Below are 27,283 nucleotides of genomic sequence, written 5' to 3' on the forward strand. Positions count from 1 at the left end.
CCATTTCGCGAAATGCATTTGTCCCTCCTTGGCTGCCGTAATTGCTATGGTGATTTCATACAATTGCTTGTTGCCTTAGTTACGTCGTGGTCGACAAAACTTTTGACACTCATTCCGGTAACTGTTAGCGGGGTTCTTATCACTAAAATGGAAAGAATATAAAGTTGTGAGCGTACATTGTTTGCCATTTTCTAACCTTAATAAGGTAAGGACAAGATAGTATGTTAGACCAGCAATGTTTAGTTTCGGTTTAATTTCGACAGCTTTCTAACGTTACTCCCCATGTTAGCTAAATAGATATTGTTAAAAGCAAACTTTATGGTCTTAATTTACGTTTATTCCAAAACGCTCTTTCAACGTGGTTTTATTTAGCTATGGTTTAGCTAGATACTTCTAAGGATTATACTGTAACGTTAATAAATGCGTCAACTGTTCAAAATAACTAATACTAGACTAGCTAAATGTCTTCTGTCACTTTCCAGGGATGTTAGCTGAGACTCTGGGTCCCCCCCCCTTGGCTTCAGGGGCAAAATGGAAGCCCTCTGGGAAGAATATCAAAGTAACTAAAGTTTCGATAGTAACAGCTTGTCATAATGTACAACTTGTGTTCAGCTTTTCCTTTGCAACATAGCTAGCTACATTTGGTCTCATTGAACCAGTGCGTTCAATTTGACCAATTACTATAGTCCTCCTTGGCCCTGAATAAGCAAAATGGCCCATGATCCACAGTCTATGCCTAATGTATTATATTATGTATTACTATATTGACTTTCTTCTCTGCCTATGTATATATCCCTACAAGAAAAACAACCAGGAAGTCCTTAAGTAAATGTATCACAGTTAATATAAGTCTACTTTATGTGTCCTAAACATTGACTGTAAAAAAATCCTTAAACAGTTACAGCAGTTACACATTAGCTGGCATCTACTGGTTGACACTAACACAAGTAAAATTGACCTAATTTTATCAACAAAAAAATAAAGATATATCTGACATAATGACACATGTGCAGAAAACATTTTGATTATGAATGATTCCGTCCTTTTTACTGGTCTTTCCCACAATATAATTTTAGAACAAATTTGTTTAGTCTGAATTACACAACTCACTGCTTGTAGAGATTGTGGGTTTTTCTGTTTTGTTTTAATAGCTATGTAGTATAGCTATTAAAACTCTGGAAAAAAAACATCAAACACTAAATGTTCTCCTGCAACACCTCATCCGGCAGGATCCACGGACCCACCAGAAGCAACAGCGTGGGAAGTACCAACGACAAGCTTCCAGCCAGAAAAGCTGCCTCTTAGGGTTGGAATTGAAGCCAGAGCTGGTCTGGGAGGACTGGGACCTGGGAGGAGAGTTCACTGAGACCCTAGTGTTAAAGAATATTCATAGCAAGCTGCAGAAGCTGCACATCAGGTCTTACAAAAACACATGGACACACACAAATGCATACAAACATAAGCTCAAATATTCACACACACACACACACACACACACAAAAAAAGAAGCTAAAAAGCCCTAATCGTTTTGTTGCTCTTCCTGTTTTTGCAACTCAGTCACATTTTGGGTTATTGTTTACTGACAGGCAATGCAATATAAGCTTGCTGAGTATCCACAGCTTATACTATCGTATCTTTTTCCCCTCACAGGCCTCCACTTTCCAAGTTTTTCACCTTGATTCCCCAGATAATTGTTCTCAGCCCGGGGACTTCGTTCTCCATGCCAATCAGCTTTAGACCACTACAGAGGGTAACACATCACAAATATATACATACTTTTATCTATTAATATATCTTTGTTAATAAATATATTATATTGTATATAATATATTTGTAAACACTTATCTGCTTTTACACAATGTGCATTCAAAGCTATGTGCATTCAAAGCTATTTTATATACGTATACAATGGCTCTCCGGACTCAGGACTGTGCGCCAGCACCCCACGCCCCTCTCTTTTTTTCTCTACCCTACCTCTATATCTTTGACTTTAAATTTATGATATTTTATATTGTTATCTTATATTATTATATTTTTGTGTCAACGCTGTAAAGTGATTGCTTAAATCTCGTTGCACAGGTACCGTGTACTTGTGTATAATGACAATAAAGACATTCAATTATATTCTATTCTATTCTATCCTATTCTATTCTATCTTAACAGTATTTTGGAAAGTATTGTGTTCCAGGGCTTTTTAATATGTGCTGAATTCAAACTTTGAGACAAATGCGTTTGCAGTCCTACCATTAGAAATGGTCAGATACTGTAAGTCAAAAAATATAATTAGTGTGAGGGAGATGGGACCATTACAACAAACGGAACTGAGATCACTCTAGATCATTATCCTTTTTAATGATTCTGTACTCTTTGTTGAGCAGAAAAAGTATGACAAAATGACTAACAGCACCACAAGAAGCATATATGGCTTTAAAAAGATGAAAAGTATTATTCCTATAATAGAGATGTAACATGACCTACTCCTCGTGTTTCATGTCTTCTATCTGTGTTGTTGTCTGTTTGTCTGTCTGGACAGTGTGAGTATGAAGACAGCATTGAGTTTCAAAGTAAAAATGGCAGCTTCCAAGTATGCCTCCGTGCTACCATTCCCTGCCATGCTCTGGAGGTGCCTGACTCTGTGCTGCTGCCACTTTGTGCTGTTCAAAACTCCTCACATTCTACTTTCCTGATGAAAAATGTCAGGTACATGGAAGTGTGTGTTTAGACTAATGAAGAAATGTGGGAGGGATAAATAACCTGGGAAGAAAGAAGGCAGAATGCTTTGTATCAATACATTTAAAGTGTGTTTTTGTGTTCATGTTCTTATATTTGTGTTTGTGTTTGTGCTTTTCTACTTCCCACAGCAAACTTCACACAAGCTTCCAGTGGGAATGCGCAGCTCCGTTCCAACTAAGCCCTGAGCAAGGCCTGTTGAAGCCTGGCCAGGAGTGTCACATCACTGTGCTCTTCCAACCACAAGAGGCAGTGGTGTACCAGAAACAGGCCAACTGCAAGTTTGGAGAAGAAGGGGACAAGGCAGAGAGCTGCTGCACTGTGCTGCTGCAGGGAATAGGTACTTTACTATGAGCTCAGAAGGGACACAATGACATTAATAGATTCAGAAAGATTTTGGATACAGTATATGTTGTTAAATATATTTGAAAGGTTACCAATTAAACTTACCAGCTTTGACTACACAGACTGGAACATACAGTGAGGAATTGAACACCCTGCTATTTAGCAAGTTCTCCCTCTTAGAAATCATGGAGGGGTCTGAAATTGTCATCGTAGGTGCATGTCCACTGTGAGAGTCATAATCTAAAAAAAATCCAGAAATCACAATGTATGATTTTTTAACTATTTATTTGTATGATACAGCTGCAAATAAGTATTTGAATACTTGAGAAAATCAATGTTAATATTTGGTACAGTAGCCTTTGATTGCAGTTCCAGAGGTCAAATGTTTCCTGTAGTTTTCCACCAGGTTTGCACACACTGCAGAAGGGATTTTGGCCCACTCCTCCACACAGATCTCCTCTAGATCAGTCAGGTTTCTGGGCTCTCACTGAGAAACATGGAGTTTGAGATACCTCCAAAGATTGTCTATTGGGTTTAGGTCTGGAGACTGGCTAGGCCCCGTCAGAACCTCGATGTGCTTCTTAAAGAGTTACTCCTTGGTTATCCTGGCTGTGTGCTTTGGGTCATTGTCATGTTGGAAGACCCAGCCTCAACCCATCTTCAATGCTCTAACTGAGGGAAGGAGGTTGTTCCCCAAAATCTCACAATTCATGGCCCCGGTCATCCTCTCCTTAATACAGTGCAGTTACTCTGTCCCATGTGCAGAAAAACACCCCAAAGCATGATGCTACCACCCCCATGCATCATAGTAGGGATGGTGTTCTTGGGATGGTACTCATCATTCTTCTTCCTCCAAACACGGTTAGTGGAATTATGACCAAAAGTTCTATTTTGGTCTCATCTGACCACATGACTTTCTCCCATGACTCCTCTGGATCATCCAAATGGTCATTGGCAAACTTAAGACGGGCCTTGACATGAGCTGGTTTAAGAAGGGGAACCTTCCGTGCCATGCATGATTTCAAACCATGATGTCTTAGTGTATTACCAACAGTAACCTTAGAAACGGTGGTCCCAGCTCTTTTCATGTCATTGACCAGCTCCTCCCGTGTAGTTCTAGGCTGATTTCTCACCTTTCTTAGGATCATTGAGACCCCACGAGGTGAGATCTTGCTTGGAGCCCCAGTCCGAGGGAGATTGACATGTTTGTCATGTTTAGCTTCTTCCATTTTCTATGATTGCTCCAACAGTGGACCTTTTTTCACCAAACTGCTTGGCAATTTCCCCGTAGCCCTTTCCAGCCTTGTGGAGGTGAACAATTTTGTCTCAAGTGTCTTTGGACAGCTCTTTGGTCTTGGCCATGTTAGTAGTTGAATTCTTACTGATTTTACGGGGTGGACAGGTGTTTTTATGCAGCTAACAATCTCAGTTTCAATTTTTATTTATATTATCAATTCAAACAAGTGCATCTAACTTAGAATAATAAATGGAGTGGACATTTTGAAGGCAGACTAACAGGTCTTTGAGGGTCAGAATTCTAGCTGATAGACAGGTGTTCAAATATTTATTTGAAGCTGTATCATACAAATAAATAGTTAAAAAATCATACATTGTTATTTCTGGATTTTTTTTGGATTATGTCTCTCACAGTGGACATGCACCTACGATGAAAATTTCAGACCCCTCCATGATTTCTAAGTGGGAGATTCCTTTGTTACATCAGTAATATTAGAAACACTGAAAAAAGTACACCACAAAAACACAAAATGCTAATTTTTAATGTAGAACTCCACTCCTAATTTATGTTTGTGAACAATATATGAATGACTGATCTAACCGTAAAGCAAAGCATTTAAGCCACTTCTTTTACCCAGCTAACTTTGCATATTTGTTCCATATTTGCTTTATTTGCAACAATACAGATATGCATCTGTATTAATGAATGAACCATGTGGCAAGGGGATATCTAGTTATTCTCAGAATACTGTTTTAAAGGAGATGATGGAACCAATACTCTCACTCTCCTCTTTTCTTGCTTCTGATTTTCTTTTCAGCTAAATACCCATATCTTCAATTGAGAAATTCAGGCACCAAGGATGAAAAAGAACAGTGTGGTAAAGAGCTGCACTTTGGCTCTGTGGCAGTCGGGCACAGTTTGCAGAAACACTTTTACGTCTTTAACCCCTCCCCTGTGAGTAGCACACAAAGATACACAAATGTACACTCTCAATTACCTTCCCTCTGATCTATCTTGTCACCTCTCTCCTCTAGGTAACTGCCTCTTTCTCTGTTTCACAAATGTCCAGTGGGGCACCTTTGTTACAGTCAGAGTTCAGCTGTGATGTACCCAGGGGTAAGGTGGCCCCTGGAGGATCACTACGGGCTACAGTCACCTATACTCCTGCTGTGGTGGATAGTGTCTCTGTTGAGTACTTATCTCTAAAATGTAGAGGAGCACCCAGTGAAACTCTGATCAAACTCACAGGAAACTGTATAGGTAGGGGCACACGGAAAGGCACACACATACACAATCTACACTTACCTAAAGTTACCTACTTATTAGGAACACCTGTTCAATTTCTCATTAATGCAATTATCTAATCAACCAATCACATGGTAGTTGCTTCAATGCATTTAGGGTTGTGGTCCTGTTCAAGACAACCTCCTGAACTCCAATATGAATGTCAGAATGGAAAAGACAGGTGATTTAAGCAATTTTGAGCTTGGCATGGTTGTCGGTGCCAGTCGGGCCGGTCTGAGTATTTCACAATCTGCTCAGTTACTAGGATTTTTACGCACAACCATTTCTATGGTTTACAAAGAATGGTGTGAAAAGGGAAAAACATCCAGTATGCGGCAGTCCTGTGGGTGAAAAATGCCTTGTTGATGCAACAAGGTCAGAGGAGAATTGGCCGACTGATTCAAGCCGATAGAAGAGCAACTTTGACTGAAATAACCACTCGTTACAACCGAGGTATGGAGCAAAGCATTTGTGAAGCCGCAACACACACAACCTTGAGGCGGATGGGCTACAACAGCAGAACCACCCCCCCGGGTACCACTCGTCTCCACTACAAATAGGAAAAAGAGGCTACAATTTGCACAAGATACCCAAAATTGGACAGTTGAAGACTGAAAAATGTTGCCGGGTCTGATGAGTCTCGATTTCTGTTGAGACATTCAGATGGTAGAGTCAGAATTTTGGGTAAACAGAATGAGAACATGGATCCATTACCCCTTGTTACCACTGTGCAGGCTGGTGGGGGTGGTGCAATGGTGTGGGGGATTTTTTCTTGGCACACTTTAGGCCCCATAGTGCCAATTGGGGCATCGTTTAAATGCCAGGGGCGTACCTGATCATTGTTTCTGACCAGGTTCATACCTTTATGGCCACCATGTACCCATCCTCTGATGGCTGCTTCCAGCAGGATATTGCACCATATCACAAAGCTCGAATCATTTCAGATTGGTTTGTTGAACATGACAATGAGTTTGCTGTACTAAAATGGCCCCCTTAGTCACCAGATCTCAACCCAACAGAGCATCTTTGGGATGTGGTGGAACGGAAGCTTCGTGCCCTGGATGTGCGTCCCACAAATCTCCATCAAGTGCAGGATGTTTTTCTATCAGTATGGGCCAAGATTTCTAAAGAATGCTTTCAGCATCTTGTTGTATCAATGTCATGTAGAATTAAGGCAGTTCAGAAGGCAAAAGGGGGTCAAACACATCATTAGTATGGTGTTCCTAACAATCCTATAGGTGAGTGTATATAAAAAACATTTTGCAATCTTAGAAAGGCAGATAAATACATACCCCACTAGCTTTATTCTCCAACTTTTATTAAATGAAAAAGGAAAGGAATCTACAACTGGATACAATGTTTACAATAATTATTTATTTTTGTAACTAGGTCCCAAAGTTTCCTTGTCCTCCTCTGTGGTGGACTTTGGCTGTGTTGAGGAAGGAGGAGCAGTTGTACAGACAGTGGAGCTTGTTAATTCTTCACCTGTTGAGGCTCACTACCAATGGGACCTTGATTGTAGTGGGAACAGTGTGTTCAGTATCCAGCCAGCAAGTGGCACTGTAAGCCCACATAGCCATACCACACTCAAGGCAGTCTATAGGCCTACGCAGCCTATTGCTCATCACAGGAGAGTGGCATGTCTCATACTGCACAGGGTAGGAGAAATATGCAGCATACACACCATTACTGTATAACACACACACACACACACACACACACACACACACACACACACACACACACACACTCACGTGTATTCTACTTACCTAGAAATGTCTAATCTCCCCCTGTAGGAACCCATATTCCTTGACCTGATTGGTACCTGTCATTCAGAGCTCCATCAACCAGCCATACTGAAGCCTGAGCACTTGTTTCTTTACAAGCTCTGCTGGTATCGCACACAGGACCTGACAGACACTCCCAGCGACATGCAGGAGGATCATAATGTATGCTTGGACCAACAGGGGGTGCTCTGCCCAAAGGAGGAGGCATATTGCAAATTTGTTCAGATTTTCAGTATATTACCAGAAAATATTAAATCACGCATGGACACCAGATGTAATCTGTAAAGGGGACAGTATAGGTTTCGTTATTGTCTCTCTGACTCTTTTTCTGTGTCCTTTTCTAGCAGTCACACAAGAGAGCAGACAGTGCTGGTGTTGTGTGCAGAAATCCCATGGAGGAATATTACCAATCCTGCTTGGGGTGCATGGATCCCTTCTCTTCCAGCTCTTCTTTATCATCTCTACATGTATCTGTGATGCCCAGTGAGCTACTGTTTAATCACAAAATGTCCTCCATTTTGTCTACTTCATCCACTTCCTCTCAGCCTGTCTCCATCACCAACCACACCAGGGAGAAACTCAGGTATCCATTCCTACACTGGATTGTGACTTCTCGCTATGGCACATAATTTTTAGAATATAAATATCAGTTTTTCTTGCTCAATCTGGTTTTACTATTGCATGTGATTCTGCTCCAGCCTGGTTTGGACTGCTGCCCAAGACTGTCCGTTTACTGTCTCTCCCCCATTATGTGAGCTGGCTCCACTGAAGTCCACCTCATTCAGGGTGACCTATGATCCTAAGCAGCTCAATACTTTGCACGGAGCACAACTCGAATGCTTTGCATTCTATAGGGTAATAACGATCTACAGTAAAAATTCCTTCACATTAAGTGATTTTGCTTCTCTTTTAGTCTCAAAAATCATGCCCAATCAAAAAGTTTCTCCAATCTCTGTTAACCATAAAAGAAAAACAATTTTATGCAAGAAATTTTGCTGCCACTCTCTTCTCTTCTGGATGCTGTAGGAAAATCAAGACTTAGAGGAGCGAGTGTTGTTTCCACCCTGGTGTGTGACTGTCAGAGTTATAGGCCACTCCTTTCAGCCAGGGAAAGAGCATTTCATCCCAAGCTGCTCTCTGACGCCCCCTCGAGTGGTGAGACACAAGGATGAGAAAGAACATAAACGTTATAGCATATCTTACTCTTACTGAGTCTCTCCTTTATGTATAGTTCTGTCACTCTCTGGTAACTGTAATATTCTGTTCTCTCAAGGTGTTTCCTCCGCTCAGTGTTCTTTCCCATCAGACAGTGCTCCTCCAGAATTGTGGAGACTTGCCCCTCACTTTCTGTCTGGACCACAGTTTAAACCCTACGTTGGCAGAATCCATGTTTGTTGTGCCGAGCTGTGGTCTTATCCAGCCTGGGAATCACCAAATCCTCATGCTCAGAACAACTCCCACAGAAGACAGTCCTAAACAAGGGTTCAGTTTACACCTTCGGCTCAATGCAGCTAAACACACAAAGGTACTATATTACTATATACACAACACAGGAACACAGAGGACAAAAGCGGTAGCACCCACCACCTGTGCTTGCAGTTTATTTTATCTGAGCAAATGTCTCTGTGTCCTTTAGGAACTGACAGTTGTCAGTGTTGTAGAACAGATGTGCATGTCTCTGGAAGGAGACAACAGTTTATATTTCCAGCCAACAGCCGTGGGTTCACGGACGCAGCGTTCCCACCACATCAGAAACCTCAGCCGCCTACCGCTACGGTTGGTTGCCATAATGGTTGTTATTCCAGTGCTGTACTTGGGACTTTTTTTTTGCCATGTAATGTTCGTAGTCTGGACTTTTCCAAGCATCATTAATCTTGTCTACAGCTGTCTTTCTGTGATTGTCCTTTATGATAGATTCCAATGGAGCATTCCAGAGCCAGAGCAAGAGCTTATCTCGGTTGAACCAGATGCCGGTGAACTGCATCCCAATGAGAGCTCGGTGAGAGAATGAAAAAATCATAAATACATTTAATGCAAGCGCAGATATTGTGCATGTGATTTAAAACAAATATGAAACATAATGTAAGTTCTGGCAGATCACAGAGTCAAGTTTGGCTATTATCTCAGTTCATAGCTGACAGTTCCTAAGCCAGCACACCAGCTGATGGCTCAGCCGATTCCCTCTTTTGATTGAATTTTCAAATTGTGCGCTCTTTTTAAATTGCTTTTCCCAGCCTGCCTTGCTGCATCTCTGCTAGCACTTGCAACCCATCTCCACGCCAGCTCCTCCTTTTAAATTCATGTCGTCTGACATAATAAATGTTGTGTCTCTGTCATCGATGCTGCTCTGTTCTGTACCCTATGGGGATCCTGCATGGTCTCAGATGAATTAATCTATTTTGAAGAAGGGGTCCTGACTGAACTTAGCAACTGACTTTATTTACCTTTTTAAACTTTTTGTACGTGACTGGTTGTTGTTACAGGTTCAGATATGGTCCTTCAGCCCACTGGTAGAAGAAACGTACACACTCAAACCCACTCTCACCTTCTGGCCAATCCAAACTCCTGGATGTAACAAGTCACACCTTACCCTTAATGTGGTGGGGATGGGTGCGAGTGGCTCCATAGAGGTGGGGCTGCCATTGTCTTGTGTGATTATAAGTGTGTGTGCCTGTACTGGAACTATACGTCAATTTTCCAGACAATGTCAAATAAGTGTCACACTCCTCTTTTGGAGCATGAGTTACTTTTGAAATGAACCAAGCAAAGCAATGTGTGCATGTTTTTTACTCCCCAGGCAGAGAAAGCAGTTCTGGATGTTGGGGAAACTCTGGTTGGAAGCTATCGGCCAATTCAGGTTCCTCTGGTGAACAACAGCCCCTGTCCTGTCTCCTTCTGTCTCTCTGTACAGCAGATACTTTTGGATGAGGAACTTACTTACGACCCAGAGAGTGAGCCAAATGGTATTCTCTTTTGTAAGGTCCTTTGCGTACTGTATTTACATGATATTGATCAGCTACTGTATCTGCAAAGTAAACTTTAGCATGGTCAGTTGTCAGTAAGGCAAACAAAAAGTCACCACTGCTAATTACAATTGATACAGATATAGTTGAACCAGTGTAATAGATCAGCTGTGTCCTGTCTGGCCATGCAGCCCTACGGCTGGACTGTGACAGGGGAACCATCGCCCCACACGCCACAATGCTGCTCCGATCCACAGTCAGGCCCCACAGACGAGCGCAGTACCTGTGGACCATCAGCTACCAGATGCTGAATGCCAGTGGTAGATAGAAAACAGACAACACAAACTTGAACATATTCTGCCTTGTCGTTTTCGATACTTACTGCTCTCTTGCTTTCTATATGCATCTGTCTCTCTCCCTAGGGTTTTTGTCATCCCCTCCCCAAACAGTGTGTGAAGTGCGAGCTAAGGGTGTGCTTCCCACCCTCCAGGTGATTAATGTGTGGGGGGGTGGCAGTGTGAGCAGCCTCAGCAAGGTGCATCTATGGAAACTCTTCTCACTGGACCGCCTCAATGAGCACTTGCTGTTCAATCCCTCCCCTGCAGAACTCACTTACAGAACCCCTACCAGGCACAGGTTAGGGGCAGAATGTATGAATACTCAACTAAATATAAAAAAACAAAAAAAAAAAAAAACAGTTCATGATAGATTCATGTTTGGGAGTTGTAAAGGTTTTGAATCCCATCATTTTTTTGTTTCATTCCATATTTACATAATTTGATTGTTTATTTATTACAAAAGAGACTGAAATAATACTTAATTTATGTTTTTTTCAAAAGATATCCTGTATTTACATTGTCAGGTGGTGGTGTGTGCATGACCATGTTTGCTCTTCCTGCCTCTAGTCTGAGCAGATCTCCTTCCATCTTCACTAAAGTCCTGTTGGATTTTAACTTCAGTGCCGCTCCTCTGACTTCAGAGCCCTCAACTTTTGTGTTGATGTTTCACAACCCTGGCTCCATCCATGTAGACTGGTAAGCAAAAAGCAGACTGTAGAGATTTTGTCAAAATTGCTCAATTTATATGTACAGTGCAGGATAACAGACCAGTTGTCATACACAGCTAATCATTTTCCATTTTAATTATAAGGAAAATACATATGATACTCTTAGAAATTGAGCTTGATAGGGACAAATTGCATAGACCTGTGTTTCTTCTAATCTTTAAATCTTTGATTTACTGATTCTCGGGCTTCTCTTCAATATTAGGGCATTCTTGTTTCCAGAGGACCAACGGATAGAGTTGGAGTACTGGGCCGAGACCGGAGAGTTTAGCAGCACTGAACTGCACCGAATGAAGGTTAGGCCTGTCTTTTCTTTATATGCATTTCATTTGACTATGTGATTAACACGTTCTGAGATTCTCACGTTTCAAAATATTACTTAAAAAAAAAAAAACCTTGACAGGTGCAAGACAACCATCTGTTCAACATTTCTCCCCGCTCTGGAACTCTGCTCCCTGGCCAGCAGAGAGCAGTACACTTCACCTACAGGTCAGAGATTATTGCAAAAGATACAACAGCACAAAACGATAAATCAGTCAATTTAATAATAATGGCAAGGCTGAGAGTTCTCTAAAAATCATTACATGTTCTTAACATAATCTAAACTTTGTCCTTCACAGCCATGACTTCACGGGGACAGATCGGTTTCCTGTCGTGTTTAAACTTTCTTATGGCAGAGAGATCTTGGTGAGGAAGAACTGCATATACATTTACACAAAGCCCCTATTTATTCAGGTCTAACATCACAAAAACAAAATTTGCTTTCTATACTGATAGAAATGATATACTGATCAAATTTTCAAATTCCACAGTTCCTTTACTTCAGTAGTGCTCTTTCTGCATCATCCCCTTTATTTTCTGTAGGGCCTGAGAAATGTAGTAATCTAAAATATCACTAAATTTGGTGAACTCTTTATAATTGTTAGATATTTATTTTAACTTGATGTGTATGTGTTGTGATTCTTTGTGCAGCTGAACTTTCAGGGGGTGACGGTGGAGAGAGACAGACCCTATCTTCACTTTGCTTCCAAGCGACATGTCTTTACTTCTGTAACTATTAGGAACTTTTCTCCTCCGAGGCAGGTGTGTGTTTAAATTCTCAAACATAAAGCCCATTAGGATTGGCCTATTCCCAGTGAGCTGAAATGCTTTGAAATCTTGTTGATAGCATAATATTTCCAGTCATATTCACTGAAACAGCTTCCACAGATTTCTCCTGTTATTAAACTTACAGCACTGGATTCCATCTGAAACGTCAACATAGATGTGATCCACTAAGCAGCAACTGACCAATACAATCTGAATTTTTTCCATATTTAGATAAAGTGATTAATACAGTATCAGAAATAACTGTGTTTGGATATCCATTATTGTCCATTGTTTAAGCAGAAGGCTTTCCTCTCTGTTAAAAATACTTCTATTAATACTGTTAACATTCCAACCTGAGCTCCTCTGAAAGGCTAGACAAAACCCAGGTGACTTGACATTTGTCCTGCAGATGTATGAACTAAACAATGGCGGGGCAGTGCCAGTCCGTTATGAGGTGGACATGGCTGTGTTGTCACAGCTGCAGGCGGACAACTTTAACCATCCATTGCTGTGCTGCCTCAATCCAGAGGGAGTGGTCCTACCGGGGAAGACGGCCATGCTGGAATGGATCTTCTCTCCTTTAGAGGCTAAAGTGTACCACGTAATGCTCGAGCCATACTCTTCCTACCTTCTGCTGCCCTCTTACCACAACCCCTTCAAACCTTTCATACAACTGGTTTGGGGAGCTTTTATTGTAGGCACTATGCTTCTCTCCATTGTACATGTTTTGTCTGTGGCATTATAACCAAGTTCATAGCAATTTAAAAATCCACCTGGAACAGAAATTTAACGTTACAGATACAGAAGTTTGTTAACTTAGATACCCAAATGAACAGTTTAATGATTTTTTTAAATTCAGTAAATTATTTAGAATTACACCTACTATTTCATTTACACAATTAGATCACCATTGTGATTTTGAGTCTGTTTTTGTGTATCACCAGATGGATATTCTTATCCATGTCCAGGATGGGGATTCTACGCTGGTGAGATTTGAGGGATGTGGGTTGAATTCTCCTTCACTGGGCTCCACAACCCCATTTGGCTGCAATGATACTAAGGCATCTGAACCCTGTGCCCAGAGGCTGCCCTTCCCTGGACAGGTGAGAGTGGTTCTTGTCTTTTAAAATTATTCTTTTAACTTGAATTTGAGGCTCTATGTATTCATCTCAGTGTGCGTGTGCGTGTGCTTATGCGTGTCTGTTTGTGTGTAGGTGCTATTTCTGTCTGAGGACAGTGTCTGTCTTGGCGACATCCCTGTGTGCTCACGATCTTCAAGAATCCTCTTCCTGACCAATGTGTCCCACATAGACACTGTCCACTATACATGGGACCAGCAGAACAATCAACAGGTACAGGAAGGGTTACATGTAGCCTGTGATTTACATTTTATGTAATTGGGGACAGTTATTCGGAGGTTGTATATCAGGCATTAAGTTATTTTAGAAAGACTGATTTAATAATTCTCCATATCTGTTTGCCCTATGATATCTCAATCCAGGGTTGGAGGTGAAAGAAAAATATCACTTCTGACCAGGTTTGCATGTCTGTCTGTGTGTTGTGTCAGGTGGTGCAGATCCGTCCAGATCAAGGTAGTCTGTGTCCAGGGGAGAGTGCACTTTGTGTCCTTACCTTTACCTCTACTGACTACCCCACCGATTATCAGCTAGACATCATCTGTCAGGTAACACAGCAGATGAAGTTTCAGCTTTTTTGAGCCTAGTGAATTTAAATCCAACATTTAATAAATTGCTCTCCTCTCCTCTCCAGGTTATTCAGGAAGCAGCATTGACTCGTTATCATGATGCTTTACAGCATTGGGAGGAAGAGAAAGCGAGACAGCTGGATGAATTCACTATAACAGACAAAGATCTTGCACAAAGTCCAGAGGTTCTGATAGATAAGGTCCTTCCTCAATTTCAAAATCATATATTTTACAGTGATGTAACAGTCTTCTTCACCATTTTCACACTTTGTCTTGCTACAGGAACCTGTAGCAGCTCGAGTAAGAAAAGGGCCACCACTCAGGAAATACAAGGTGCCACTCATTTGTTGTAAATATAAGGCCTATCTTGCAAATATTATTATCATCAAATACATTTTCAAAGCCTGGTTTCATTTTGACTGCCCCTTTATGTCTCCCCTCTAGACTCTTCCTCCTATCTGTGCCAATGCTAATTGTGAAGCAGTGGGCACTATATGTATCAAGCTAACAAAAGCTGAGCGGCGGGCGCAGCGAGAGACAGCCAAAGCATGGAGGTGCCCTGAACCCCCCCAACCTGCTCTGCTACATCTGTGGGTTACAGCACACTCCCACATGCTTCTGGAATACCCCCCACACTTCCCTAAACAGTCCAATAGGTAAAACATTCTCATGCTATTTACAACCTCAGAGAATTTCCTTTATACTTATGTTTTTACAAAAACATATTAAAAACTTATTTTGGATTTAGAAAATATGTTGTGACTCCTGTGAAGAATCCAGAATATCCTGATCTCCATTCAGCATGTAGTAGCAGAAGCATTTTTATCTGCGCTGTCTTCTTAAAATGCCCCAGGTCAGTCAAGGCCCAGCAGCCTGATCTTCAATATTCAAGAACATCCCTCCTAGAAGGGCTGCCTCAACCGACACATGGCCCTGATAGAGACATCACCATGCATGTACTCACCTCTCTGCTCAGGTAACAGTTACACAGACACCTAGAAATTGTTTGATATCATATGGAAAAATGGTATATGTGTGTGTGTGTGTGTTTGTGTGTGTGTGTGTGTGTCTTAATGTGCCCTCTCCCTCTCTCTATTTCCAGTGGCATCCTAGATGATCCAGCCTTCACCCAGTCTCTGATTACTTTGGCACCCAAGACCATCACCTACCAGCATCAAAAAACTAGTCCCTCCTCACTTCCATCCTCCCGCCCTCCCCCGCCCTGTCCTACACCTTCTCACCCTACACACCAACGGGAGGTTTCGTTGAGTGGAACAGTGGGACAGAAAGAACAGCGCAACACAGTGGACAGTGAGGGGACTGCGGGATGTTGGGGAAACAGGCGCCCGACGCAAAACACACCACACACTGAGCATGTGCCTGCTGACTTTAGTGAAGATGTTTTACTGAATACGCTCCAGAACCTGATGATAGAAGCTGTCAGAGGGGAGCTTGTCCTTACAGCGCATCCCCGCACTGTTATCCTGCCACCTTTTTCAACCAGGTATAGACAGACACATGCACACGCACACTTACTTTTGCTCTTGCAGTCCTCTATTTGTTGCACATGTCAGATATAACCAAATAACATATTGTGTGTATCATAAGATCCAGGAGGACATCCAAAGCCATGGCCGAGGAGGACAAAGTAGATCTGAGAAACTGAAAGGAATCAGCAGGGACAAAAGTCTCACCATCTACGCCTCGCCCAGAAGTCCAACTCCCTGTGCTGTTTTAATTAAAATCCAACTTTTGTTCATCCTTTCCTCTTTTCAATGTTCACTTTGCCCTAAACTATATTATTGACGTTCCACTTCCGGGATTGCTCCGAAAAATCTGCTGGATTTCACTCATTTAGGCCAGATATCCGTTGCCTTGGGCTTCCTTTGTGTTGGCATTCTAAACTCTGGTTCATTCAGGACTATGTTTACCTGCTCCTCAGATCTCTTTAGGGTAAATCCAGACAACTAGCTAGACTATCTGTCCGATCTGAGTTTTCTGTTGCACGACCAAAACTAGTTACTTTTGAGCCTATTTTGCAGCGGCACGCTAATGCTTAGCAGTAGAGATTTTCCGATTCCGATACCAGTATTGGAAATGCCTCCGATACTGCCAAAAATGCTGGCATCGGTGGGTATTGGAGTACAGGCACCGATCCGATACTACATAAACTATTATAAATAGGTATCTATTTACTGGTTACCTCCGTTAGCTGGGACACAGTTGAAGAAGAATTGATCACCCAACGCCTCCTTTAAACAAGCTAACATTAGTGCATCATGTCGGCAGTACATTACAGTGGATGTCCCCGACGGTAAGACGGCAACAAGCAACGTATGCAAAGAAGCAATTTCAAGGGGTGACCGGAGTGTTGCAAATTTCAACACCAGCAACTTAATTAAATATTTGAAGACGCGTCACGCTAAAGAGCTCAACGAATTTACAAAAGCTACGGGGGAAAAAAGGACGAACTGCAGCAGTAAACTCCGGAAACTGCCCTCCAGCAACAAGATAAATCCCCCAAAGACAGCCAAAATGCAACAAAGATAACCAACAAAGTTTTGGGAGTTTATTGTACTGGATTACCAACCCCTGTCTGTCGTTGAAAATGTGGGTTTGCCAGGTTGTAAATATATTTCCGAAACTGCGCTATCCAAATTATACGAGACAGGGAACACATTTCGTGTATGCTGAAAGACGTGCATGCAGTCAGCTTTATCATGGACATTTGGCGCTCCGAGGTGTGCCCCATGTGTTTGATAAGTTTGACGTCCCACTGGGTGGACAGAGAGTCAACCTTTACCCCTCGAAGTGCTGTGCTGCACGCCAACGAGTTCTGAGGGTCACATACTGGCACAGTAATTGCCAAAGCAATTGCTAGTAAAGTGGAAAATCCACAAGTCCAACATTCATGTTGTTTTGCGCGACAACGCTAGCAACATGAAGAAAGCCATGGACAACGGGCTTCCATTTACTGTATTATTCATGTTTTATAAAGTGTTAAACCTGAGCCAGGCCTTACCACAATGATGATGATAATATCACAGTCATGCATGTGCAGCATGATCTTTTTTTTATTTTTTTTAAACACACTGGTATCGGTACTCGGTATTGGCCGATACCCACAGCACAAGTATCGGAATCGGTGTCAGGAGGTGAAAATGGTATCGGAACATCTCTACTTAGCACCAGCCAAGACACTTGTGATTAGTTTAAAGAAATGCCATTAGACCAGAGAACCTTTTCCTCCCATCCCCGAATGCTTTGTGTAGTAGCCAGACTCTCCTCCAGCGTGCTTTGAAAGAGGCTCTGGCAAAGCTAGATTAACTTTGCCCTGACACTTCTGTAGATTTCTCTATCTAAGCCGGTGCCATCCATCATTTTCTCTCCATCCGAACTGCTTTTTTCATGTGTCTCTCCTCCCTAGTCTGTGCATCTGTGGCTTATCCCACTGCCCTGACATTGCGGGGGAAGCCTGCTAGCCTGTAGCGCTGCTCGAAGATCACCTCCCCTTCAGTCAGAGACTGGATGTTAACGAGTGCAGCCGTGTTGCTCTGTGGTTTGGTGTAAGGTGAGAGGTGTGGGGTTAACCTTACAGCTGTTTTAGGCTGTATGGGTCTGCCATACTAGCACACGGTCAGGTCATCCTCTTTTTTTCTGTTTTGGTGACCAGGATGGGGAGAGGGGCCACTGTTGTGTTTACGTTCATATTATCAAAAGTACGCACACCTACTACTTACGGTTATTGCGCAACTACACTTTTGCAGGTGAAATCCACCATAGAGGATCTGCCCACTGGACTGCAAAGATTTAGATCTTGATTTAGAGGAAAACCAGTAGAGGTGTGCTGACATCACAGACGATGAGAAACAGCCGATGGACCTCAGTGATGTAACCCATTTCTGTCTCAGAACACCGTCGCTGTCAGCGCAGGCCCATGCTTTCACACAGTGTTTCACTTAAAGTCAACAGATTGCAAGAAAGCATTTACACAACACAACTGTCAACTTCAAAGCATGCAATCTACTTTGTTTTAGGGTGCGCCTAGAATGAAACTTAAATAAAATGATCCGCGGAAAACTAAACCCTGTCTTTCAGATTAGGGAAGACTTACCTTCCATGAGACATCAGTAACATAGAGGTGCCCCAACGTATTATAGAACATGACACACACACTCACCCAAACACACACACACACACACACACACACACACACACACACACCAGCACCATACCAGCATGGTGGTCAAAAGATACCTGTGGGTTATAGTCTCAAATAAGCCACCAGTCTGCTGTTCTGTATGTCAGTTGACAACACATGGATTCTGTCTATATTACATTTTTTCCCAAACAGACATAATACCCATCAGAGGTTTTTCCCTATGGATTAGGGAACTAAAGTTCCCTAAAGGAGGATAAAAACCTGTCGTAAGGATTTCTTTTATCAATATGGTAACACAAAAGTTCTTACATAACACTTGCTACAATTTTATCAATAAAGAATTATAAAAGAATTACCTTGATAATAAAATGATAAAGCCATTAGTTACAACTTACAAACCCTTTACAATTGGTGACTCCGTGATCTTTTATCCCAAAAATCGACACTTTAAATAGTCCTTTAAACCCAAAATACACAGAGCCGGGCATGTGTCATGATTATTTATTTGTGAATGAACTAGTAACCTGCAAACCTACAGTTATCATTAGCCAATCACATTTATTCTCTCTGACCTCTCAACTCTTTGTATACACCTGTCTTGCAACTGAAAACTGTTTTAGCAAAACTATTTTTTTTTAAATGACTGACTCTAACTTTATCTTCTCCCTTGTGTTGGCGGTGTCTATCAACAGCTTTTAACAATTCCCACAAGATGGTGCTATATACAAACAAACTGACTTGCCTCTAGCTCACACTGCCTCTAGTTATAGCTGAGCTTAATTTCCCCCATATTTTACAGGGGAACTAGTCACTAGTGGGTTTGTTATAGTAACAACAGAGAATCTGTTTTAAAGCACAGAGCACTATCATGGTTTCTCAGATGCTGGAAATACAGATTCAATCATTCATCCAAAAAAATGATTCACTTATTCAGTGATACATGGCGTTTGCTCGGATATGCACTGTTTTTATTTAGCAATGCTCGCTGAACATGTTTGGGTCGGGTGTTTTTTTTTCACTCTGGTTAGTTATTGAGCTTGTGGTTGTTTTTGTGCTGAGCATAGGTTGTGATACTGGAGTTAAAGAAGTTCAATACCCCAATGTGCTTGTGTGAAGAAAAAAACACTGTGTCTGTGTTGAGTGCTCTGTGTTTGTGTGTGGATGGTGAAACACAGAGTCGTGTATGGAGGCGGATCTGAAAGTCATCTGCACCCCATATCTCCAAGACAATCTGCGTGTGTGTTTGTGTGTGTGCTTGTTACCCATCTGGCTGGTTCCCCTTCTATATCTTCACAACAGCACAAGCCCTCTGGACACGAGTTGGACAAAGAAGAAAGAGTAAAAAAAGACCCAGAGCTTTCAAATGGTGAGCAGGGCAGAGAGGATAAGATCTGTTATAATAAAGTTACTGTTCTGCCGGTAATGCTGATGAATCACACTCAACAGTCACTCTGGCTGTGTGTCCCTGTGTGTTTTGGGAGGGAAGTGGAAGAGTGAGTACAAATTTTAGTCAGTTTTCCTTTCTTAAGAAAATATGTTTGTGTTAACGTATTGTGTTAAATCTTTTAAGCCCAAAATACCTGTTTGCAAGCAAATAATACCTTTCTGAAGCTCAATCAACCCATATCATAATCATAAACATAACATATCATACTAAGATTGTTGAGGTTGTTTGAAAGAAAAATACTTTTGAAGTTGGATTACAAACATTGCACAATTAAAAGAATATCATGAAGACAAAGCAACCGTCATTGTGCTAAAGTGAGTAAAAAGGTGAAACGCCAGTACACACATCTATCTATGTATACACAAACATACGGTGTATGGGAACAACATCACACCACGCTTTGGCCAAAGCTAGTCTGAAAATCTAAAGTTCAGCAGTGATGTTATCATTACTCACAAATGGATGTGACGCATATGGAGAACATGTGGACTCTAGTCGCGTCTTTTCTAAAGTATGGCTGCTGTTGGATTTAAAATAACAGTGCAAACGGTTACCTTTACTGGGAAATTTGTACTGGGAGAGTTCATCACACTGCGTTTTAGAACTTAAAACAGAAGATTTGAAATTGTTTCTCTGGTATCATGACCATGAAACCGGCGGACTATGTGAAGCTTCTATTAGAGTTAATAAGATTAAAACTTCTATCAGCAAAAGAGTTATTGGGTTTTTCCACAGCGCCTGGAGAAAATCCACACATGCATGAGGAGAACATGCAGACTCCTCACAAAATGTATTATTTCAACATGTAAATAGCATCTTAAGTCATTAAGAGGGAGTTCATTTCATCACTTTTTATAATGTTGGGTAGTACAATATGGAACAATTTATCATATTTTATTAACTGACAATAGGTATTGGATGTAAACCTTATATGTGCCCTGTGGGTTCCCATTAACCTTTAGTTTTAAAGCTATTGTGCACAGTTTTTGTCCCCCCCCATGAGGAATTATACGAAATGACAATAACACTGTCAGTGCATCCACATGATACAGCCTTCTGTGATCCCGCCCCCCCCACTCCTCCTCCCCGCTGTTGCAAGTAGCCAAGGAGGACACAGAGAATTAAAAAAACACAATGGTATCTTCAGAAGAAGTAATTATCTTCACTCAAGCTTCTGTGTGGGAAAGTCACCGGACGCCACAATCTTCTGAACGTAGCCATACTTGGAAATACCGAGAGAGTCGAGTGGAGCTGAGAGTCTTAATTAGCTTTGTAGCAACTCATTTGGCAATGGCTTGAATATAACGGGCGCTCATTAATTAAGCTTTACTTACTGTCACCAAAACACATTAGGTCAGTCCTTTAAGTCTAACCAATATGTTGAATGCAAATGTTCATAAAACATTTGCAAAGCCACTTTAAAAAAAACAAAAAACGTTTGTAACCTCATTGTATACACCTGTTATCTGACTCACCTGATGTAGACTGCCATTGGCCGCATATTTCACGCTGCACTCTCCTCCCCTTCTACCTGCAACTGTTGGTTTAAAGAAATACCAAAAAGGCCAGATGGGTTTTCCCCCTATTGCAGAATGATAATTGATGCAGCCAGACCTATATCTCTCCAGAACCCCCACCCCGTGCCTTTATTTGCACATTGCTGCAGTTTCTGGCGCATCACTACCACCTGTATATCAGTGGAATAGCATGACCCTATTAGCAAAATGTATATCCCATCACCCGCATGTTCATGTGTCTAGAATTGTTCTTGACATTGTGAACTAAGAATGTAAAAATGTTTCCAATCTTATGTTTTGATATGGGCTTTTTTCTTTATAGTTCTGCCTTTAAAACAACAAAATAATCCTCTGAAAATATGGTACAAGAAATGCATTTAAAAAAGCAATCAAATAAAGCCTCGCCAGACAGATACCATGTAGCTAAGTGTTTTCTCCTAAACTCTCTGCCTGTGTACAAATATGGAGGAGATTCCTCCAGAGATCACTTGAACAATTCCAATTCCTTTGGCATTTCAAGTGACATAAGTTAGATCTTACCAAAAACTAATCTGTAGCTGGTTCATTGGAACATTCTGGTTTAACTCCTTGCCATTGCCTGTCTGCAGAGTTATTCTTCCAGATAAATTGTCAGCTTGTTGATTCCAAGTGTTTTTTATGATCCAAATAATGTGTGTCCAATTATGATAGGGTCACTGAGCTGACACGGGCCCAGCCCTATAAGAGGAAAGACGCAGGATATATCTGAATCACACAGAATTATGTAGTTTTTGTTGACAGACTGCAGCCATTCTCAGTTGCATGGAACAGGGTTTACTTTCATTACTTGCTCTAACAAGACCATCATTTTGCATAACTTAAGTTCCTGTCTTAGAAAACAGACTTTCTGCTTTTGGACATGTAAAATCATGTGGCAGCGGGAGGTATCAATATTTTATACTACAACCTCTCTCACACTTTCAGTGTGTGTGTGTGTGTGTGTGTGTGTGTGTGTGCCAGTTATGAAGGAATTTCATGAACATGCCTTTCTCCTGGGGATTCCAGGGATGACTGCGGTTTGTTTTTCAAAGGTTCGGAGTGTCATGTGTTTTTGATTTAAATCTAATTCAAGTTGTCATATAAAATATTAGCTCCTAAGGGATTCCTAATCTATTTTCGATCGTAAACGCCGGGGAATGTGTTTTGTGGACTTTGCAGTGCGGGCGAGGCCTTTTTTTCTATGGAAACAAAAGGGTACTCGTGTGGTACAGAAAAAGAAAGACAGGAAAAGAGAAAGAGGGCGAAAGAGAATCCCTTCCAGAGATAGGTGGTGCATTCTGGCAGACAGTAGGAATCCATTTCACGCCCAGATGAAAGCAGTGTGAGAGGGGGAATGTGTGTGTAGCCTGTGTATGATAGGTGTGGCAGGACACGGGTTAGGCCTGTTAGCTTTTCCTAGGTGGAGGAGGGAGGGAACACTTCATAACCCGGACCAATGCTGGTTTGGTTCAATCAGTGTCAGACCCAAGGGGATACTAAAAGTTATTGCAAGTGATTGTTTGTTCAGTATGTTTTCTGTACAGATAAGCCTTCTCATATGAGACTGTCCACTCACAGTATGACGCAGTATACAGTATAATACAGAATGCCATTACAATATAACAGTACTGTAGATGATATAAATCCACTGTGACTTGTATGACATTTTACGAGCTGGGCACAGTATTAGGGTACAGGTAGTTTAGGTCCTATATTCGCTATGATTTTTGGTAATCAGAGTCCGGTTTGTAGGTCACTCAGGCACAGCAATGATTTGAGCTATGCTAGCAAGGCAAAATGTTCACAATTGCAATGCTGGTATGGAAGGTAATGTTAGGTAATGCATAGTTCAATGGTTTGAGTTCTGCTATCAGAGCAACATGCTTACAATGACAATGCTGGCATGGCAGGTATAATGTTCACCATCTTAGTTTAGCACGTTAGCATTTAGCTAACATTTGCTACTTAGAACTAATCAATAAGTTCAACATTTCATAGCAATCCATCTATCTTAAAACGTCTGATTCACCAGTCGATAGTAGGCTACCTTGCAAACCTAGCGTTAGCTGCTAAATTAAGTGAAAGTGTGCCAATTTACAACCAGATCTGTGTAGGCTACTGTGTGCATGCAGATCAACGGCGCTAGTACCCAGAGGTCTTTGTCAAGCCACCGGCAAAACTCCACTGGATGACTTTCGTCAGCAGGTTAAAAATCTGCAACTTTCCCTCTTTTACGTTTAGCTTAGCACAGCCCCATTGAAACCATACACAACACTATCCACTAGGCATGGGTTGGTTACAGGTTTTAAGGTTTACCGTGGTTTGAAAAAGTCACGTTTTAAAACCACTTTCCAACATTTTCTGTCATACCGTTCCTAAGTTAAGAGCTGTTGTCAATTATGGTCACTTCTGGCTTCAAAAAAACAAGATGGCAACAGCCAAAATGGCTTCACAACAGTAGCCTACAAACCAATGGGTGACATCACAGATACTCAACCATTATGTTCACAGTCTGACTCACCCACCGACAATGCCATCACTAGTGCTATGCATGGCTAAAAATGGTTGACACTGCCCTTTGGCCCCAAATGGCTTACCCAGGGCAGTCTTGAAACTAAATGCTTACAGTGTTATGAAACTTACTTGACAGGCCAGGTGTGTCTGTGTGAGTTTATATCAGTGTGAACAGCATGAAATTAAATAAATGTGTTTGAATGAGCATGCCCATGTGCAAAATGTAGGAATTTAGGGATGATAATTTAGGAAAATTAGGAATATATTAAAATTAAGGTCTGACGGGTGGGGCTATGGCTATGCTGTGAAATGGAGTCAAATTTTTTTAATGTCACAAAATATCATGTATGTCAGTACTCCTGTCCTTCTCAAAATATCAATACTCCTGTCCTTCTCATCTTCTACTACCAAACATTGTACAGAACAAAAACAATGTCATAAGATAAAATGTAATGACTGAAAAATGCACTGTTGGCAGCTTGTAGTGAAGCTCCCGTATCTATCAGGGCGTTTACAACACTGAACTAAGTCCCTACAGATGTATTATACATGCTGGAAGGACACGTAACATATCTCCACTCTGAGCTATGTGATTAAGATGAGACAGCCAGGGAATAAACAACTAAGGGGACTCCAGTTGACCACAAAGCTGTTTAAGGCCAACATAGCGTCATGGGAAGGGGTGGTAGAGAGGATACAATTAAACCAGAAAACTCTGGATCCCGCTCCTGTGTTGGCCAGCATTAGCCCTGATGACGTGTCTCTGAGCAGGACGCTGAATCTCTTGCTCCAGGGGCTGTTGAGGCAGAGAGGAGTGAGACACTTAAAGGACCACAGTGATGGTTCATTTAGCCCATTAACCACAAATCGCTCACACTGCCAAAGCATACCGTATGTTTTGGACTAATTTATTGCTGACCTGGCACCTGGTCCCAACTCAATTCATTATTAAAACTGGGATGAAATTGGTAATTTACTGTACCACACTGAACTTATTCTTTGTCAAATTTCATTTGTAATGGGGTGGCAATGCAGTTGTAAGCACAGACTCCAAAAGTCAAGCATCGAGTTACATTTAAGGAAACGACAACATTTTAGAGCAAGCTGGAATATCAACCCCTTTTATGCAAAACCAATCTATGCGTATTGTTTGTCTCTTATTCACTGATGAAATAGCTTTTAAGTGAGATGAGTTTTGCTTTAAGTAGTACAGTATACAATGTCAAATTATGACATTGGAGGATATTAGGAGATCAGTGGCTCTGTGGTGGTAGTGTATGAAGCGGCACACAGACAAGGATTTGAACATTACATATTATGTATAATGTGAATCTACTGTATGTGGGCTGATAGCCATCTGGTTAGGGGCTGTGCAGTGTCTCCTCCCAGCAGGCAACTAAAGCTGTGAGCCAAGACCCCAGGCCCAACACCCTGCCGGACTTTGAAATCAGATCTTTATTGTCCATAAAGCCTCAGCCAAGTATGAAGAATCAGCCCTCCCTAACAAAACACACTCACCCAGCAGAGAGAGGGACAAGACGAGAGAGAACCTGGGGGTGAGTGAGACACAGAAAGAGAAATGGAGGAAGAAATTGGGGAAGAAAGAGATGATGCAGTGGTTGAGAGATAGGCGTGGAGAGAGAGCAGCCAGTGCAAAGCATAGGACAGCAATCATGCTTACAACTATGCTACAGTTATTAATAGGTAATTGAGAGATAACTCAATTTTCATAACTTTCTAATTGTGTTGCGGCCGGTCCCAGTTCACATATCAATAACTGTGTGTGTGAACTCTGTGGAGTTCTCTGCTAGAACATCAAATTGTTTCAGTCACTACATGCAAAATATTCACCTTGTTTTAAAGATTCAATTCAAATCAATTCAATTTATTTATAGTATCAATTCATAACTCCATAATTTACAAGGACCCAACAGTTCTAGTAGTTCCCTAGAGATATGCAAGGATAATGGAGATAGAGGCAACGAGTAAATGAGAACATATAAAACGTCAACCAAATGAAGTCGGTTTTAAATGAAGTAAACAAACACAGGCTTTTATTTATTGGGTCGGATAGGCTTTTAAGAATATACTTACTTTGTAGGATGGATACTTTTTGAATAGAAGGCATAGCAATGTGCATTTTTCCTGCAAATACGTTCAGCAATAGAGAACTAAATGCAACCTGGACACACCTGGAGGACTAGCAGCCACTGCATACAACTCTTCTGAAGAGTTGTAGAAACCAAAAAAACAACATACTATAAAGCCCTCTGAAAGAAAGGGATTTGGGCCTATTCATAAAATTGACTATACATACTGTATAAAGAACTGTTTGGGGTTTAACTCTATTAAAGTAGGGTGGCTCATTCTGTCGGTTGTGAAATATCTCTTAGAATGGCATACCTTATCTAAAAAGGTAGTTAAAAGTATGGTAGCTCATTCTGTCAGGGGGTATATCTATCAACATGGCCTACCTCCTCTACAGTTTTTCATTCAAAAATGTAACCTTCTCAATCTTCTCTCATTTAAAAGGCAGTGTGTACAACTCAAAAACAAATACAAAACAATCTATTATAGCTATCGCTGTACGCCATGGCCTCATTAAGATGTTTTGGCTAACATGTACATCCAGCAGAAATGGAGAAGCAGAATGTGGAGTCACGTTGCTGGAGACCTGACAAACCAGACGCAAGTCACTCTATCCTAGCCTATCACCAGCTAGTTGTTAACTTTGTCTTTCTGCTGTTCGGTGCTTGGCAGACTGTGTACAACATGTTTATCTGAGTTTTTTAGTGAAAACAGCTGCCTGCTGTGACCGGAAACAAGGTAAAAGAAAGTGGAGAGAGTGAACCAAAAGAAGTAAAGTTGTGGGCCATGATCTAAAACATGCTATGACTCAGCAGCAAATGGCACAGAAGTGTCTGGAAAGCTGATCCATATCAATCAAAGTCCATCACTCACTGAACCTAAATGTCAGACTCAGGCACATCATTTGCTCTCTCCAAATCACCAACTCAAAAATCAAACAGCAGGGAGCAATCACCATCTTGGCGTGGACGCTTACATGTCATAACCATGAACATTTTCCCCATCACTACCTTCCACCTGACATGATGTGAATGCTGAATTAGTCTAGGAGGAGAGAAAAAAGGAAACTGAAATATATCAGGTGTTACTTTTTCAATTGGGACAAAGCCTTTTCTTGTGGAAGAGCATGGTGTTAAAAAACCTGTCATATGGCTTTGTGTATCAGAGAGAAACTATTTTAAAAGACCATTGCCCATGTGTGGGTGTACATACTGAAAGTCAAAATCTGAGGCGATCAAGTGCTCACGCCCATTTTACAGATCATAGATGATGGTCTAAGTGTTCTTGACAGACACAACAGTCGTAATAAAAATCCTATAAAGATGGATGTGACT

The 27,283-nt window shown here is 41.4% G+C and overlaps 1 protein-coding gene and 1 long non-coding RNA gene across 4 annotated transcripts in view; one reads left to right on the top strand and one right to left on the bottom strand.

Annotated features, from left to right (window-relative positions):
• Positions 1 to 27,283, bottom strand: part of LOC117953531 — a 96,649-nt gene that overhangs the window by 7,205 nt on the left and 62,161 nt on the right. The gene's annotated exons all lie outside the window — the stretch shown is intronic.
• On the top strand, positions 53 to 16,073 carry cfap65 (cilia and flagella associated protein 65). 3 transcript variants are annotated; one of them, XM_034886644.1, is made up of 35 exons: positions 53 to 205; positions 483 to 559; positions 1,230 to 1,417; positions 1,651 to 1,750; positions 2,534 to 2,700; positions 2,862 to 3,070; positions 5,130 to 5,266; positions 5,347 to 5,572; positions 6,986 to 7,254; positions 7,393 to 7,545; positions 7,728 to 7,966; positions 8,082 to 8,238; positions 8,410 to 8,538; positions 8,657 to 8,908; positions 9,020 to 9,159; positions 9,298 to 9,382; positions 9,867 to 10,013; positions 10,181 to 10,346; positions 10,538 to 10,666; positions 10,769 to 10,982; positions 11,252 to 11,380; positions 11,615 to 11,705; positions 11,813 to 11,898; positions 12,030 to 12,096; positions 12,382 to 12,492; positions 12,908 to 13,099; positions 13,443 to 13,601; positions 13,713 to 13,850; positions 14,066 to 14,182; positions 14,269 to 14,403; positions 14,486 to 14,536; positions 14,648 to 14,859; positions 15,048 to 15,179; positions 15,306 to 15,707; positions 15,812 to 16,073. In XM_034886644.1, exons 2-35 carry the CDS (start codon positions 485 to 487, stop codon positions 15,867 to 15,869), a joined length of 5,262 nt encoding a protein of 1,753 aa, XP_034742535.1. In that variant the 5' UTR covers positions 53 to 205; positions 483 to 484; the 3' UTR covers positions 15,870 to 16,073. The 3 variants fall into 3 exon arrangements, with proteins under 3 accessions (XP_034742535.1, XP_034742538.1, XP_034742537.1); XM_034886647.1 differs by having other exon boundaries at positions 10,181 to 10,334; XM_034886646.1 differs by having other exon boundaries at positions 7,731 to 7,966.

Source organism: Etheostoma cragini, chromosome 11 (assembly GCF_013103735.1).
Source record: "Etheostoma cragini isolate CJK2018 chromosome 11, CSU_Ecrag_1.0, whole genome shotgun sequence".
In the NCBI taxonomy this organism is placed as follows: domain Eukaryota; kingdom Metazoa; phylum Chordata; class Actinopteri; order Perciformes; family Percidae; genus Etheostoma; species Etheostoma cragini.

Excerpts from the sequence above, each read along its gene's own strand:
- cfap65 (XM_034886644.1), top strand. The coding sequence starts at position 485 with ATGTTAGCTGAGACTCTGGGTCCCCCCCCCTTGGCTTCAGGGGCAAAA. Across the intron at positions 10,667-10,768 it reads CCAGATGCTGAATGCCAGTG|GGTTTTTGTCATCCCCTCCC; the intron begins GTAGATAGAAAA and ends CTCTCTCCCTAG. Across the intron at positions 11,899-12,029 it reads GCAGTACACTTCACCTACAG|CCATGACTTCACGGGGACAG; the intron begins GTCAGAGATTAT and ends TGTCCTTCACAG.